We start from the raw sequence: 15,707 nt of genomic DNA on the forward strand, positions 1-15,707 counted from the left end.
GCCTGAGCCTTCCCTGGCACAACTTGAGGCCACCACCGCTTATCCTATCAAAATAATGACATAAGTTGCATGCAACAGCACAGATGAGTTAGGAGCCAGTGGCAAGTCAGTAGACAGTAGTCTTCTCATATGATATCCCAAGATCCATCAACATGAAAGTCCTGGCCCGTAAACTGACTGGGCTGAAGTCTTTCTATCTGTCCCCATGATTTAAAAACTGGGGCAGATTGCGGTGACATCAAAGGCTCTGTCAGACAGTTTACATGCCATCACCACAGACCTGCTTTTATGGTATTAAGCCTGAAAACATCTCTGTTGGAATATTATCCCAGTTTCACAGCTGAGGGAGGAGGGAGAAGCCAAGAGAGGCAGAAAGGGGTTATCTTATCTGAGGTCACAGCGAGCTTGTGTAAAGCTCAGTTTGGGCTCTGACTCCGGTGCTAAAGCCACAGATAGCAGCCCTTTTGCTCTGTAGAACTGCTTTTCCGATTAGCAGCAACTGTCAACAGGCTTTATCATCTAGCATGCTCATGCTGTGAGATGAGTATGCTGTGGTCTGAGGTCTGCTTCATACAAGGCCTAGCCTCCAGGGAAGTGCTACAGAAGCATTCAATATTTAAGGTTAATAAGGTTTGTCCTAATGCAGATATCTCTAATTCCTTTGCAAAGATTTCTTTTTTTTTTTTTTTTTTTTTTTTAAATCTTGACTCTTCTTGTCAGGAGGCAGTGGCATAGATAATGGCATTGAATGGCACCTGAGAGCACACACATATATGCTGCAAACAACTGGAGTTTAACTATGTCCTCTGTAGCAAGAAGCATTGCAGGAAAATGTTTATCCTCTCTGTAGCATTTACTGGAGTGTTTTCATGAGATGCTGAAGAGGACCGGCCAATTTTCCAGTTGTTTCTGTTTCAGCAATTGCTATTCCTTGTTCTGGAAATAAAGTGGATAACTACAAAACAGATATTAATCTGACTCATTTTTAAATAAGCTGGAGAGTCAAAAAGAGGCAGAAAACTTGACCTGCTGTCAAGTTGCAGTCACTCCTTGTTGCCAGCTGGAGAGAAGGGCTCCATAGCAAGCTGCTACAGAACGTCACTGAGTTATGAACAGCTGAGTGGATGAGTTACATTACTCACTCTGGCTGAAGATGTTTGCTGTGCTTTTACAAATCTGTTTGACAAAAGAGCCATTAGTATAAAATATTTTGTCTTTGTATGTCAGCATAAGTAGTGCAATCTCTGCCAAACATCCTTACAAAATGAATAGGATTTAAATGGCATAGTGACATTCTATGTCTTCTAAGGAGACAGAACAAACACAGACGACTGAGTTGTTTAATCCTGCTTGCATTTTGGGTTTTCAATTATCTCCATTTATACGACTGCAAGGAAGAACTGTGCTGGAAACTTCCAGGTGTCTCTGGATGAATTCAATTACTTCGACCATCACAACTGTTTTCCCATCACAAGAGGAGAAATGGAGGCAAATACTAGTACAGTTGCCTGCTGGGTAATGTATGTAATGCTATCAGGTACAGAGGAAACATAATTACAACACTGGATCCTTTGAATTTGACAATGAAAAGATTAAAAACCTTATGCTGTGTAGAACAGAAATTCTGTCCGTTTTTCCATGTAGTCAACAGACAGATTTTTGTATGGAATAAGCTGAATGTGCCTAAGCTGTTTGGACAGCTACTTCACCCTCCTAGATCTTCATCCTTCTAAATAAGTAACTCAGGACTTCAGCAGGTGACTACAGAGCAGATATGTTATGTGGCATTTCGTTATCTGATTCACATCTGGATCCTGATCACAAAAGCTGTTGTGAGCAGGACAAAGGCTGAGCATCTTGGCATCTTTAATTTAAAAGTTGAGCAGATTACCATTACAAATTGAGTGGTTTACCATTTTCTGATTACCAGGAAAGCAAAGTACTGGAACAGATTGCTTGTAAACGCTGTGAATCCTACACTGTTGTCATGTTAACCATCAGGCTATGTCAGGAATCATTTATTTACAGCTGAGCTTGTATTAGAGCAGAAAAAAGGATTAGATGACCTCTCAGCATCCTTTAAGCTCTTATTTCCTATGACTGTGCTTTCAATTTAGATATGTGAACAACAGAGATATGATTTAAAATAGCCTTGTGTATACTTTGATTATTCTGCATTGAAGTAGGTCTTAAACAACAACTAATAAGCACACAAGGAGTTTAATTCCAGTCTAGGTTCTGTATTTTCCTCAATCAATACACATTTCCTTGTAACTCTCTTTTAAGATTGTTTTCTGACTTGTTCTCTTTAAAATATAATGATATATTTATTCATCCTTGCAGCCAAAAATATTTTCCTGCTTCCCATGTAAAATGTAACTATAAGGAGTCATTTCCACTACTCTCTATGGAAGGCACAGTAGAAACTGGAGTGCATAGTGGGTTTATATCTTGCTGGGCTACTAAGGAAGGGAAACCAATGCCCTCTGCAAATCATTTTCAATATGTTATAGAATCACAGAATGGGTTGGGTTGGAGGGGACCTCAAAGCCCATACAGTTCCAAGCCCTACAATGGGCAGGGCTGCCAATCAGCAGATCAGGCTGGCCAGGGCCCCATTCAACCCGGCCTTGAGCACCTTGACAGATGAGGCACCCACATCTTCTCTGGGCAGCATGTTTCACCATCCTCACTGTGGAGAATTTCCTCCCTAACATCTAATCTAATTCTCTCCTCTTTTAGTTTGAAACTGTTCTCTCTTGTCCTATCACTATTTACCCACATAAAAAGTTATTTTTCCTTTTGTTTATAAGCTCCCTTTGAGTACTAGAAGGCTGCATCGAGGTCCCCCTGCAGCCTTCTCTTCTTTAAACTAAACAAGCCCAGTTCCCTCAGCCTGTGCTTATAGAGAGGTGCTCCAGCCCTGTGGTCATTTTTATGGCCCTGCTCTGGATCCACTCCGCCATCTTCTTTGTGCAGGGGACCCCAGAGCTGGATACAGTGCTGCAGCTGGGGCCTCATGAGAGCAGAGCAGAAAGGAACAATCCCTTCACTCTCCCTCCTGCCACCTGATGATGGAACACAGGATACTGTTGGCCTTCTGGGCTGCAAGTGCTCCTGGTCTGTTGGTGTTGATTAAAAATAGTGCTTGGGGACATGGTTGTACCCCAAGGAAGACCTACAAGGCAAAAGATTTCCTCAGATCCAAGCACAGACACATAATTCACATGAATCTGTAGAGCTTAAGGTGCTCTTCTAGCAGTCCTAGGTACTAAGGGACACAAGGCCCTCCATATCCTGTGTGTGATCTCCCAGTGCAGCTTGCAGCAGGGGGAGAGGTTCCCCAGCAGGCACGGGGTGCCGGCAGGATGCATGTCGCGTGAGGGGCGATCTTCCCGCCGTCCTTCCCCGTTTCCCAGTACTCATAAATAATCTCCTCTGCGTGCCGCCCCTGCGCCGCAAGCCGGCCGCTGCATAGCGCGGCAGCCCTTATCAGCGCTGCCACCCGCCCCGGCTGGGGCAGAGGCGGTGTCCTGGGGGAAGGAAGGGGTTGTGCCAGGGAAGGGGGGGGAGGGGGAAGAAGAGGGTTTTGCGGGCAAGGGCTCTTCGTTGGAGGGACGAAAGGGGCTTGGCTAGGGGCAAGCGATAAGGGTCGGGGGCAGGCGCTCGGCACAGTGCGGCGTTCTCGGCCGGGAGCAGCCGCTCTCTCCCTCCGCGCCGCGGGGGGATGCGGAGGCGACGGGGCCGCGCGGCAGCGAGGGGCGTGAAGGCGGCGGGGACATGAGTGCGGGGCGCGGCCGGGCCCTGGGGCCGCCGCCGCTACTGCTGGTGCTGGTGCTGGTGCTGGTGCTACCGCCGGGTGCGGGGCTGGAGGGTGAGTGCGGCCCGGCTCCAGAGAGAGCGGGGGGCTACAGAGGGGAAGGGGAGCACGGCTGGTGGGCAACGGCGGTGGGAGCGCACCATTCTGAGGAGGGTGCTCCCATCTCTGATCGGAAGATAGAGGCGGCCTCAGAGAGCTCGCACCCGTGGCGGCTTCTAAGTTCGGTTTTGTAATCGGTGCTGAAAGAGTTTTGCACAAAAACGTGCAAGAAAGCGGTGGCGTTGGGGTGGGAGCCGTGGTGCTCCCCGCGATTTCCGTTCGCCGTGGGGAAATCTCCGGTGAGCACACCAGAGATTGGGGCACAGGGGCTAGCTGGCGTCGTCAGCTGCCTTCTGCCGTGCGGCATGTATTTGGAAACCGTGTAGAAACACACAGAATTTTGTAACGCGTGCGGTAAGATCTGCATTTTTTAAGTACCACAGCGTCCCTATCAGCCCTGCTCGCTGTAGGAAGGTGAGAAGGTGGCACCGCTGCGGCGGCGTCACGCTGCGCGCTGTGTGTGGCCAGGCTCTGCATTCAGCCGTCCGTTCTGGGACTGGTTGCTCGGAAGGCCCGTGTGTGCCTGAAGGTAGAGAGACTAAGTGGCAAGTAGGAGAGAGAAAGGCACAAAATGCCCCAAAAGCGTGACTGCAAGTGACTAGTTTTGTATGTTATTTTAGTTTATATATCCCTATCAAATGACACTATGTTAGGTTGTGTACAGTCGTTTTTATGAATGCCTTTCATGCCATGTATGTGTTGATAGTGTACGATACCACCAGTCTGACAGAGCCCAGGCACACTGAGGGACGGGGCTAGTGGGCATGGTGGGGTAGGCTGGTAATTGGGCTTAGTGATCTCAGTGGTCTTTTCCAACCCTAATATTCTATGATTCTGTTCCGTGCTTCTGTGAGTAAATAATAGAAACAAAATGAGTAGCTGGCATGGCCGCCATGGAAATACAGCAGGCTTGCTGTCCAGGAAGAGGTGGGTGAAGAAAACTGTTGCAGTTAGTTGTTTAATCCTTTTTTTCTATGGTTTTCCTTCAAGTATGAAAATGAATTAGGAGGATATGGGATTTTATTCTGTGTTCCAGAATCTGGATGGATTTTATTTACAGTTAAATAGTGTTCTAGTTACCCATTGCAGACCAGTTTTATAGCTGTTATTTTTGTTTTTAAAGTAATTTTTTTTTTCTTTTTGTTCTGGTCAGTTTCAAATGTCTGTGCAGCCTGCCATGTTCATGCTACGTGTCACCAAATTGAAGGAAAAAGTGCCTGTATCTGTAACTATGGATTTGTGGGCAATGGAAGAACCCACTGCCAAGGTAGGCTGTGTCAGTAAAATGACAAGAAACTATTTAAAGCCCTAAAATGCCCTTTTTGGATAATCTTACTGAATTCCTCAAAATATGGTAAGGCCTGTGTCATTTTGTGGAGTGGTTTACTTCATATTTTTTATCAGATCTCCAGCAAAAAAATAAAATAAAATAAAAAAGCATTCAGTTTGACTTCAGTATTCCTTTCAACATATGTATTCTTGAACTGAGAGCTAGACTATACAATAAAATCAGCATTCTTCACTGACTTTTTTCCTGTTGTCTCAGGATAGTGGGTAATTAAAACTAAGTTTTGTAAGCCAAAAGCCTATTCTTAATAACAGTGTGAAAAAAGACATAGATTTATTATGTGTCAATGTTTTCTATGAGAAATGTGCCATGGTTTTTATAAGTATGGTTGATAACGCCCTTCTGGTACAATCTCACACAACAAATCAATAGAGGGTGATGTCAAATCCTGTGTCTGAGTGGGTACAAGAGGTTACCACTGGTTAGAGGGAGGTCCTTCACCTCTGGTCTCCACTCCAGGAAGGAGGTGCAGGTGATATTCTAATTTCTAATCTCTCTCTGATGTTTGTAAACTTGCTTTTAGATAAAGACGAGTGCCAGATAGGAGCCAGCAAGATCTGTGGAAATCACACTCTGTGTCACAACACATATGGAAGTTTTTACTGCGTTTGCCTGGATGGATTCCGGGCCTCTAACAACAACAAGACATTTATTCCCAACGATGGCACCAACTGTACAGGTAGGCACAGGAATTTTATTGCAAAAGTCTTTCTTATCCCCATAGAGCTTACTACCTGAAGCTGTATCAGACCACTTTCTGCTGTGTCATGCACTTCTCTGACACATAAACTCTAATAGCTATAAATTAGTTCAATTTTTCATTTTTTACTCTGCTATTATAAATTGTTGCTGCAAAATCCCACTCAAGAAATGAGCACCCCAGAAAAGAACATACATAAATGTAAGAAAATATGATGCTTATCTTTCCCTCTGAAATGTCATATTTTTGTTTAATGTGGGATGTTATTCGGTTCCTTGTTGCGTGTATGAACTTGTTACTAAGGTATCTACTGAAATGGGATTTCTGTGGGATTGCTGTAGCAGGAAATGCATCAGAAACTATTTGTCAGGTGAAATCGATCAGAAATCAACTTAAGTTCAGCTAACCGTGGAATTCTGAGTCTCCTCCCAGATGCTTGGGTGCCAGGCGTGGTAAGGTCTTTTGTTTCCAAGAAGAGCCAACAAAAGATATGTAGAACCTTCCAGGGAAGTATGTGTTTGTTTTAAGCTCGATTCCTATGGTGATTCATTAAAAAAGAAAAATCTGATATGAAGTGCATGTATTTTTTCTCTGAATTTTTAGATATAGATGAATGTGAAGAGCCTGGGCTGTGTGGTTACAATGCAAGGTGCGTCAATACTGAAGGAAGCTATGAATGTTACTGCAATGATGGTTATAAATTAGAAAATGGAGAGCGTTCTTTTCATCCAAATGTGAGCAGCACTTTGTGTAAAGGTGAGAGCCTTTGGATGCTGTTTGTGTAAGCAAACAGCTTATAAATAAAATCAGACCTTTCCTGATGTAGTGTCACCTGCTGCAACCTGTGCTTCTCAGTCAGCAGACGGAAGCTCTCTCCATGGGCTCAATCTGCTGAGTGATGTTTTTTCCCCTTGGGTTCAACTTGTTCCTGTGATGCCTGGATGTTAGTGTCAGCATGGGATGTGATTGCTACAGACTCTCAGCAGCAGATCAGATGTGCAGCACCATAGAAGCTGTAGTAATGCTATAAAGATGATGTAGTTAGTTTCTAAATAGGGAAGAAATATGGCATAACCATTTGCCAGTGTGATCACACTGCTTGCAGAGAAGGGAAGAAGGGGTAAATGGCTGGTGGGAAAGGTCAAGTGAGTAAAACAAGCCTGGAGAGAGGAATGAAAAAGCAATTGTTTACTCGTCTGTTGCACACTATGCCACCTCTCAGATTGAACTGATCTGCTTATATTACTGGGAGGGGGAAGAGAGGAAACAGCCTTTCAATTTGAAACTGTTCCACCTCCTTTCTTCCCTGGGGTGGATTTAATAGATGCAAAGGGCTATAGCAGTGCTACAGGTAGGAGCTGCCTTGGCAACCTTTCCCTGTTGTTGCAAGAACCATTGGTGAAACTCTCAGCCTGGTTTGCCCAGTGTACCCAGATGAAGTGCTCCACTTTGTTTTGTTATGTGCTGTGTTTTTTGTGCTGTGAAAGCTTCTGTCCCAATCTTTTGCAGAAATTAGGTGTGGCTCTCCTCCCGAAATGAAGCATGGCTACATTGTGGGGAACTACAGCCTGGTACCAGGAAGCACGGTTCACTACGAATGTGAAGAAGGGTTTTACAGCAGTGAGGGAAAGTCCTCGTACTGCACTGCAGACAGAGCCTGGGAGCCTGCCACTTTGAGCTGTAAAGGTAGAGTGAGTTTTTGTAGTTCTATATGCTTCTTGAATTCTCTGCTAAGGATTTAAATGGATGGTGAAGTGTGTTGGGTGAAATGTAGTAGACTTAAAAGAAGAAAAAAAAAAAAAAGAGAAAAAAAGGACAGGCTATCGTAGCTGTTTTGGTGTTTGTGAATTTGAATCTACTTCAAAATCAGTATGCCATATGTAGCATGAATAGTAAATTCCTATTTCTGTCAGGATTCTTTATAAAGGTTTTTTGCAAGAGCAGCCTTATTTTTTAGTAATTATATAACAAAATTACATTACTTCTTGTTTTTATAATGACATCTTCAGTACTGGTCTTTACACTTTTAGAGATGCTGCAGTGTGTTCTTATGTCAGTGTCTGTCTAGAAAACCTCTACTTTGCTGTACTGGGAAAGGCCATGGAATTTGAAAAAAAAAAAAAAAAAAAAAAAAATACAAACAGTGACCTCATAAGCAAAGACCCAATTTCTCAGATAGCTTTTGAGACTTCGTCTGAAAGTTGCAAAAGAGACTTCATACCACCCCTTATCTCCAGATAGCCTTCATGATGCTGGGAGCTTTTGTGTTAGCCAACACTTCCAGATCTCTCAAATGTGAAGTTTTCCCTGAACTTCTTTAAGAGCTCAATTTACTTTAGTATTGTTATCAACCATCTTGTTGAAATGCCGCTGCGTACAGGTGTCTAGATTATTAGTAGCAGTTATTCCTGAGTAATAAAATACATGAACATTGAAAATAAAGGAATTTAAGTAATATTTTGGCCTTTTTTCCCCTGAAATAAGAACATGAATTAAAAAATTAAAAGGAAGTGCTTGATGTCATAGAAGCTTTCTGAAAGAAAACTTGTGGAGTGCAGCTCTTCTGAATTATTGATACTTTTTTTCAGTAGTACTTTTCAGTGATGTTTCTGTCACATGATGTTTTGAATTTCTGCAGTCAAACAGGAGATCAGGCTGAAGTTTCTGAGCACCTCCAATAGCTGGAGTAACACACATAAAGCCCATGAGTTGGAATGAAGTATTTCCCCTTTGCACTGCGAGGTCTTTTCCTGGATTTCAAGCAAGATTTCTCCTTTTCTGAATCCGACATGATTCTCTCATTTTTAATTGTCATTATTATTATTATTTTAATTATATATCTGTAAAAGCACCTTTAAATAATTATTAAGCTCTAGCAATTTCCTCGATGGGTTTTCATTATTGCTTACTGAAGACTTTCTCCTGGCCAGATGTAATGTCTTCTCAATCAGCAAAATCAACAAGTTTGTCTTTTATCTTCCTTCCTATGGTAATTTAGGCATTTATTTCATGTGACGATTACACTGGCCATTGGTACTGGCCATTGGTGCTGGCCAGATGAAGGTGAGGCAGACATAACTCGCTTTGTTTGGAAGGTCTGGAGTAGATACAGCTCTGTCAGTTTCAGGAGGATGTCAGTGGGGAACCGAGGGAGAGCTGGACAACTGCAGGAGAAGAGAGTTGATAGTGATGAAACAAACTGACAAATGGAATGCAGCCATCCTGACTTCTGCTGTTGACTAACAGTTGATTTTCCTCTTCCTTTCTATCAATAGGTGTGGATTGTGGAGTTCCACCTTCTATCTTAAATGCACGTCAAGCCTCTCTAAGCGGGACCACGTATGGAAGTGAAGTTACTTACAATTGTGTTCATGGTTACTTTATTGCAAGTGGCAATCAGACTGCAGCGTGCAATGCCAAAGGGCAGTGGGATGGTGCTGATTTGGTGTGCAAAGGTAAATCAAATCTGCCTCCAGGTCAATAAGAGTAGATACTGTTTCAGACAGCTCTATAAAGCAACCATGCAGTCATCAGTTAGAGACAGCTTCATGCGGGGATGTGGTTTACACAGTTTTCTGGAAGACGAAGTGCAATCACAGAACAACAGCCATAGTTAAAGCAGTTTCTTTTTCCTATGTTGCTAATGAAGTTGCAATACATTTTTAAAAATTACTCTTATAATGGAGGAAGGTATCTTCTCAGTATTTTTTGCATGTTAGACTTTGGGATCTCCATGAGATGATAATTCACCCAAAATTGCTGCTAGCTTAGAATCTAACCCACGGTTGAAGCCCCTACTCAGAAATTGAACCATCACTAGCTGTTTGCCTTCCCTTAGAATTCCATGTTCAGATACCTTCCAGTTGCTAGCTGTGATTGCTTAATCTTGCAGTGTTATTTGATCAGAATCATAAATCATTTTGTTATGGTTTGAAGAATGTAGTCTACCAAGTTCCTTGTTAAGAGGAAACATAAGGGTACACTAAAAAATGTGCTTTAACCCCCTGAAATGTGGGTAAGTACAGTCTTTAGTCAGTTTTTTCACTGGCACAATTTTACTCACTCATTTACAACCAATTAATGTCGCGTCAGCTCAATCCAGCAAAGCCAGGTTTTCTCTTCATTGCAATCGTAGTCTCCCTGCTATTAAAATCTTTCTTAATATTCTTGTCCAGGGTTACCAACCTTAACTGAAGGTGTTCCATCTTACACATGTGTGTATTTCTGCATCTCTGCCTTTCAATCTCATTACTGGATGGCTGTGTGCAGATAGCTGTAGTTATGGAGGGGTCCCATTTTTTGCCCCTCATCACATACTGCCCTTATGTAAGTTAAACATATTCTTTGCATGCAAACCAGCTATTCTAAATCTTCCAGTTGTTTTGTAACAGATGCATACGTTCATACATGTTGGCATATTAGAGGTGGATGTATTCCACACTGCAATTCATACAATTAACTGAGTAGAATTTTTGAATCACATAGGATTAAGCAGTTTAAAAGCACTTGTTTTCTGCATTTAAGTTATTGTGAAGGTAAGATCTTTAATTTTTTCACTGCTTGTGTTTCAAAAAGAAAATGCAAAAGTGGGGATTCATGTTTATTAGTCAGAAATGGAATTTTAACCCCAAATAATTGTATTCCATTGATTCGGTGCTCTTTGTTCTTGCAGCTCCCTATTTTAATTATGAAACTCCTGAAAACAGTCGAGTAGATGAATTAATTTTTAAGTTCACCACCATATATTTCCAGTTACCTCTTTAGAAGTCTGAATAATTCATTAATTTTCTCCCCAGTAAATAGTTTCTACTTGTCCTTGATTAAGGGCAGCTTCTGCCTTTCTACACAGTTCAAATTAAGTCCACTGGCAGGGGGCGTAACCCTGTTATTGCTATTAATTTTTTGGACCATCTGTAATTCTTCAGCTCTGTTGTTGCTAGTGATGGGTATGGTGAGAAATAAATAACTTGTGGTGGATAAGAGTTTCTAAAGTTTCTTAAGTGGTTAAGTTCTATAGAGTTTCTTAGTTACTAAAAATTTGCATTGTTCTCCATTTCTAAACAGGATGCTGTTTTATGTTATGATTCGTCTTGAAGAATAAATGTTTCATTCTTCTAGAAACTTCTCAGTCATGAAATTCCAGGTTCTAGAAATCTAACCTGACTAGTAGAAATCACTAGGAAATAATAAAAAAAAAAAGTGAAGTGTTATTTGCTGGGGTGATTCACATCTTTTGCTTAAACTCTTTGACACGCCTTGCCTGTTTCCATTTGTAGGCTTTGTTATCATGTGTTTTTTTTTTCTGTTCCAGAAATAGATTGTGGCAAACCTTTGCTTATTCCACACACAGAAATATTCTGGGACAATTCTACCACTCTACTGAGCAGAGTGTTCTATAAGTGTAAAGAAGGATATTATTTCAATGGAGAGAGGAATTTTTCAGAATGCACGCTGGACCAGAAGTGGGAGAGAATTACATACATATGCAAAAGTAAATATTACTGTAGGAAATTCCTGTGGGGTGTGCTATTTAAATAGTTCCTAATTCCTGTTCCTGAGGTAGGGTTGATGGAAGGCAAGAAATCCCTTTGTAATTTGCCATACATAGAACATGGTAGTACTCTCTGATGGAAGCCAAGAAAGACAATGTTAAACATACAGCAGTTTCTAGTGGAGTTTCATAGTTAGATCTTTATGTAGCTGCCTTGCTTTTTATTTCAAACAGGAAGGGACTAACACAACTAAGGTCCTCAGCATTAAAGACAGGAAACAGTAGAGAAGGTGGGATTTAATACTGCTCTGCTGTGGGCCTGATACTGTCGTTGCAGTGGACATTACAGTAGAGCTGGTGGAATTCAGAGGTCCTTTCTCTTCTTCCCCCCCTAGTACCCGGAATAAATTTGGTTTGGGGTTGTCTTTTCAGCCAGATCTGTTTCTCTGAATTTTAGTTGAAGAGGATTTTCTTTCAAAAGAATGAGTGCTGAGAAAGGAGATTTGTGAGGAAGGTGCTGTCTGTATTACACGGTCTTGGAAACAGGACGTAATGACATTTTAGTAACAGTTAAGAATTAGCAGGTGTTTGGCAGTTGTGCTCCTCAAGTGTTGCTCTCTGTGTGGAAAGCAGGGTCGTGTGGTATCTTTGTGACAGTCCAGCTCTTCTTTCTAAGTAGCAGTGCTGTCTTTTGCAGATGACAATGCTGCTCTAGCTTTATTTCCTCAACATGTTTTCCAGAAGGACTGGAAGTGTGCCTTCGACTGTTGCTACTTCACAGACCAAACCTTTACAAAGCACTGCCACTTGATACCTCTGTTGCCTCACCTGATGTCTTGGGCATTCACTGGGGATGTGAACCATGTGACATCACATAAAATCAGCACACAGAAAAACAGTTCCCTCACTTTTTATAGTGCCCTGGTGGAAAATGGAATGGCTATTGCTTAGAATTCACAGTTTGCATTTGATTTGGACAATTTGCATGGTTCTGGTTTATGGATTGGTTTTGAAGGGAGCACTGTGTGGACTGGGTAGGTTAATCAGGTGGATAAGATTCTGTGATGCCAAGAGGTACTTCCAGCACTGTGAAGCTTTGAAGGGCCCAAATCTGCAGTGCACTCTGAATTTCAGCAGGGGCTTTGTGGGAGCCAGTAGGGTGGACTCCAGCTCTAGCTGTTAGGTTAGACAGCAAAAAAAGGTTGTAGGTATGAACAAGCGGAATGGAAAGCCTTTGTTGTTTTTTTTTTAATAAAATAACTAGCCTAGGCTCATCTGAAACAGAAATTATGAATGAGAAATTAATACAAAGGTTTTCAACCACTGGTAGTATGTTTTTAATATTCATTAGCAGTAATGGGAGATAAAATTTCAATGATTGTGTCTCTCAGATGTGTATGACCTTGAAGGTGTGCTTGATTAATCGGTATTGTCTCATTATAATGAAAGAAAATCATGCAGCATTCCCAAATAAATTCTGTTATAACAATAAGAAAAACATTTCTCTTTTTCTACTTTCTAGAAAACCTCATTAGAAGTAAGGAAAAAGTTAAGGAATTCCCCCAAGCATTTTCCTATTGACCAATAATAATGTCTCAGTCAGCCACTGCGATGGAATGCCCTTTATTTGCATTCCTTTTTGACTGAAATCCTTGGAGTCTGTGTTTGTGAACACTTCATAGTATCTACTTTAAATATTTTTAAAATTGCTTTTAAAAATTAATTTTACTTAGAGATGCTGATTGGAATGAGCCATCAGCAATGAAATCTGGCAGTAGTCAGCTGAAGTACAGTCTTTCTTTTCTAACCCTTGATGTGAACTCAAGAGACTGAAGATCAGAGAACTTATCTGCAGTTAATTACTCACTGTCCAGCATGATGAATATATAAGTCTGGACATCCTGTACAGCTAGTTCTGGAAAAGGTTATTTTTCTTCTGTGGAGCAGGAATCTGTGGTTACATTTATTTTTGTTACAGGAAATTACTTGGCAAATTTGGGATCTTCTACTGAGAGGGAAAATAAGATACTCTTGTGGGAATAATATTTTAGTTTGTTTCAGGGAAGAGATGTAGGAGTAGCATGCTGTAGCATGCAGCAGTGGAATAGAAGGTAGTTTACAACAAGAAGCTTTGTTTTCTGCTTGTCATGAATTTTGGAGAAGAAATTGTCAAGCCTGAGCTGGTTTTGGTAGTAATGTTTATCTCATCTAGACCAATTGTTCTAGGCATGAGCACCAAGTGTTACATATAGTATGTTTGCATTCTTTATTAAATGGAAATTCATAAAATCAGTCCTTTCCACTCTTTTTTTCTTGTTGAGTGGGTTCACTGTAGCTGTGAGGATTGGTTATATCTGAGATGTTTTCTCCTGAATCTGCACTTGCAAAGGGCACAGTGTGCAGTGTGTGTCCCAAGACATTGCCAAGTTTCTAGGGGTAACTTTTATTTGATAAGGATGGGGAGAGGTGTTGGAGCATATTTGAAATGAAAGATTAAATTGAGTTGGTTCTGTCTTTTAGCAAGCTCGGATACAAGTGCTTCTTAATTAAATGTCAGGAAGGACTATGACAGTGATGTAAAAACTTTTCCCCTCCTTGTATGTGTGTGGATATGCTCATACGTACACCCACACATCCAACCTAACTTTTGAGACCTTGCCTCTTGAACACGCAGGGCAAATTAAAAGTAATTGCGGTGAACTGGGTTCATGTGCAGAAGAGAGAGTGTCTGCAGCACTTTTGTATGATAATTGGACAAAGTTTATGATATTTTTGAGGAAAATGGTCCCTTTGCTTATTGAAGCTGTCTTGATTCTGTTTGCAGAGTCCTCTCTTCCCCTTCTTCCTATTTCCTACCCCAAAAAGATATCCCTGTCATGGAGAGTTTTCCCATATTAGCTGATCTTCCTGTAAGAATTTGCCTTTGCTCTGGCTACAGCCACATATAGAATCATAGAATCACCAAATCACCAAGGCTGGGAAAGACCTCCAAGATCACCCAGTCCAACCATCCACTTACCACCAATATTTCTCCACTAAACCATGCCCCTTAGTACCACATCTAAGTGTTTCTTGCACACTTCCATGGACAGTGATTCCACCACATCCATGGGCAGTCCATTCCAGTGACTAACCACTCTTATGGAGAAGAAATTTTTCCTAATATCTAACCTGATCTTCCTCCTAGCTCAACTTGCAGCCGTTCCCTCTTGTTCCATTGCTGTTACCCAGGAGAAAAGGTTGACTCCCGCCTTGTCCATGTCCCTGTGTAGGGCCTTCCTACCCCCAGGCAGATCAACTCTTCCTCCCACCTTGCTGTCATCTGCAAACTGCTCCTCATTATTCTGGACCCAGAAGATTCCTTCTCTATGCTTGTCTTATGCTGTGTGTATCTCTATGTGAGTGTATTCTGAGTGTAACTCTATGCTTAGCGTCTGTTGATGTGGCTGGTGACAATAAGGGATCTAAGAAAGGAAGTCAGTTTACCCAATTTCCTTATTTTTATCCAGTGAAAAGAAAAGTTTGTATTAAATAATAGCTTCTCAGTATTTAAATAAGTTTCCAGTATCCCCATTCACTGTATTTTTAGAAATGCATTTACTAAAGCTTTTTTGGATGTGTTAAATGAAATATTGTCTCTGCAATGGAAGCAGCTGCTGGGCATGGGAAGGAAAAATAAACGAGCATGTAAGAAGAATGGATCTGACCTGTGTGGGAAGGTGGTGCACATTCCTTGCAGAGCATTCCAAAACTCAGGCAGTAGGAAATAGCTGCTGGTAGTCAAAAGGGAAATTTGACCCCTGTTTTCCCCATACTGCCAAGTCTGACAGCATAGATTTTTTTAATGATCGGTTGTGAGAACCTCCCAGAGTAGAGACAGGCTGTACAGGCTGTCAGTGGTTTGTAGGCTTTTGTGCTCAGGGGAAAAGGTGATTCAGTCCTAACGTACTGTGAACCTGGAACTTAAAATGGAGCTTCTCCTCTTTCATACCAGCATGCATTGTATCTGATCCTGATGTTGGTTTCTTTTGTGTCTTAACTTTACACGTACGTGCATACTCTTTTTTACAGTGCTTCCTACTCAATACGTTATGAATTCTCTCTTTGTCTAAAGATTAATTTTATGTTTCAGAACGTTTCGTTCTTCTGTGATGTGGCTCCCAATCTACAAATAGGGATTAGCTGCATATCTTGACTTCTGAAACTTGAATGTTATGAATATGGTTATGTCCCAAAAGTCTATTGCGTG

At 41.6% G+C, this 15,707-nt stretch overlaps 1 protein-coding gene across 1 annotated transcript in view; it reads left to right on the forward strand.

Moving 5' to 3' along the window:
• Positions 1 to 3,780: 3,780 nt before the first annotated feature.
• SUSD1 (sushi domain containing 1) overlaps positions 3,781 to 15,707 on the forward strand; it is a gene marked incomplete at both ends in the record, with an annotated part of 37,092 nt that continues 25,165 nt past the window's right edge. Inside the window, 7 exons of the mRNA XM_079548146.1 lie at positions 3,781 to 3,874; positions 5,073 to 5,186; positions 5,791 to 5,946; positions 6,571 to 6,723; positions 7,477 to 7,653; positions 9,243 to 9,422; positions 11,279 to 11,458. Coding sequence (XP_079404272.1) covers positions 3,781 to 3,874; positions 5,073 to 5,186; positions 5,791 to 5,946; positions 6,571 to 6,723; positions 7,477 to 7,653; positions 9,243 to 9,422; positions 11,279 to 11,458 — 1,054 coding nt within the window. The remainder of the gene's footprint in view (positions 3,875 to 5,072; positions 5,187 to 5,790; positions 5,947 to 6,570; positions 6,724 to 7,476; positions 7,654 to 9,242; positions 9,423 to 11,278; positions 11,459 to 15,707) is intronic.

This window comes from Tetrao urogallus (genome assembly GCF_951394365.1).
Source record: "Tetrao urogallus genome assembly, chromosome: Z".
In the NCBI taxonomy this organism is placed as follows: domain Eukaryota; kingdom Metazoa; phylum Chordata; class Aves; order Galliformes; family Phasianidae; genus Tetrao; species Tetrao urogallus.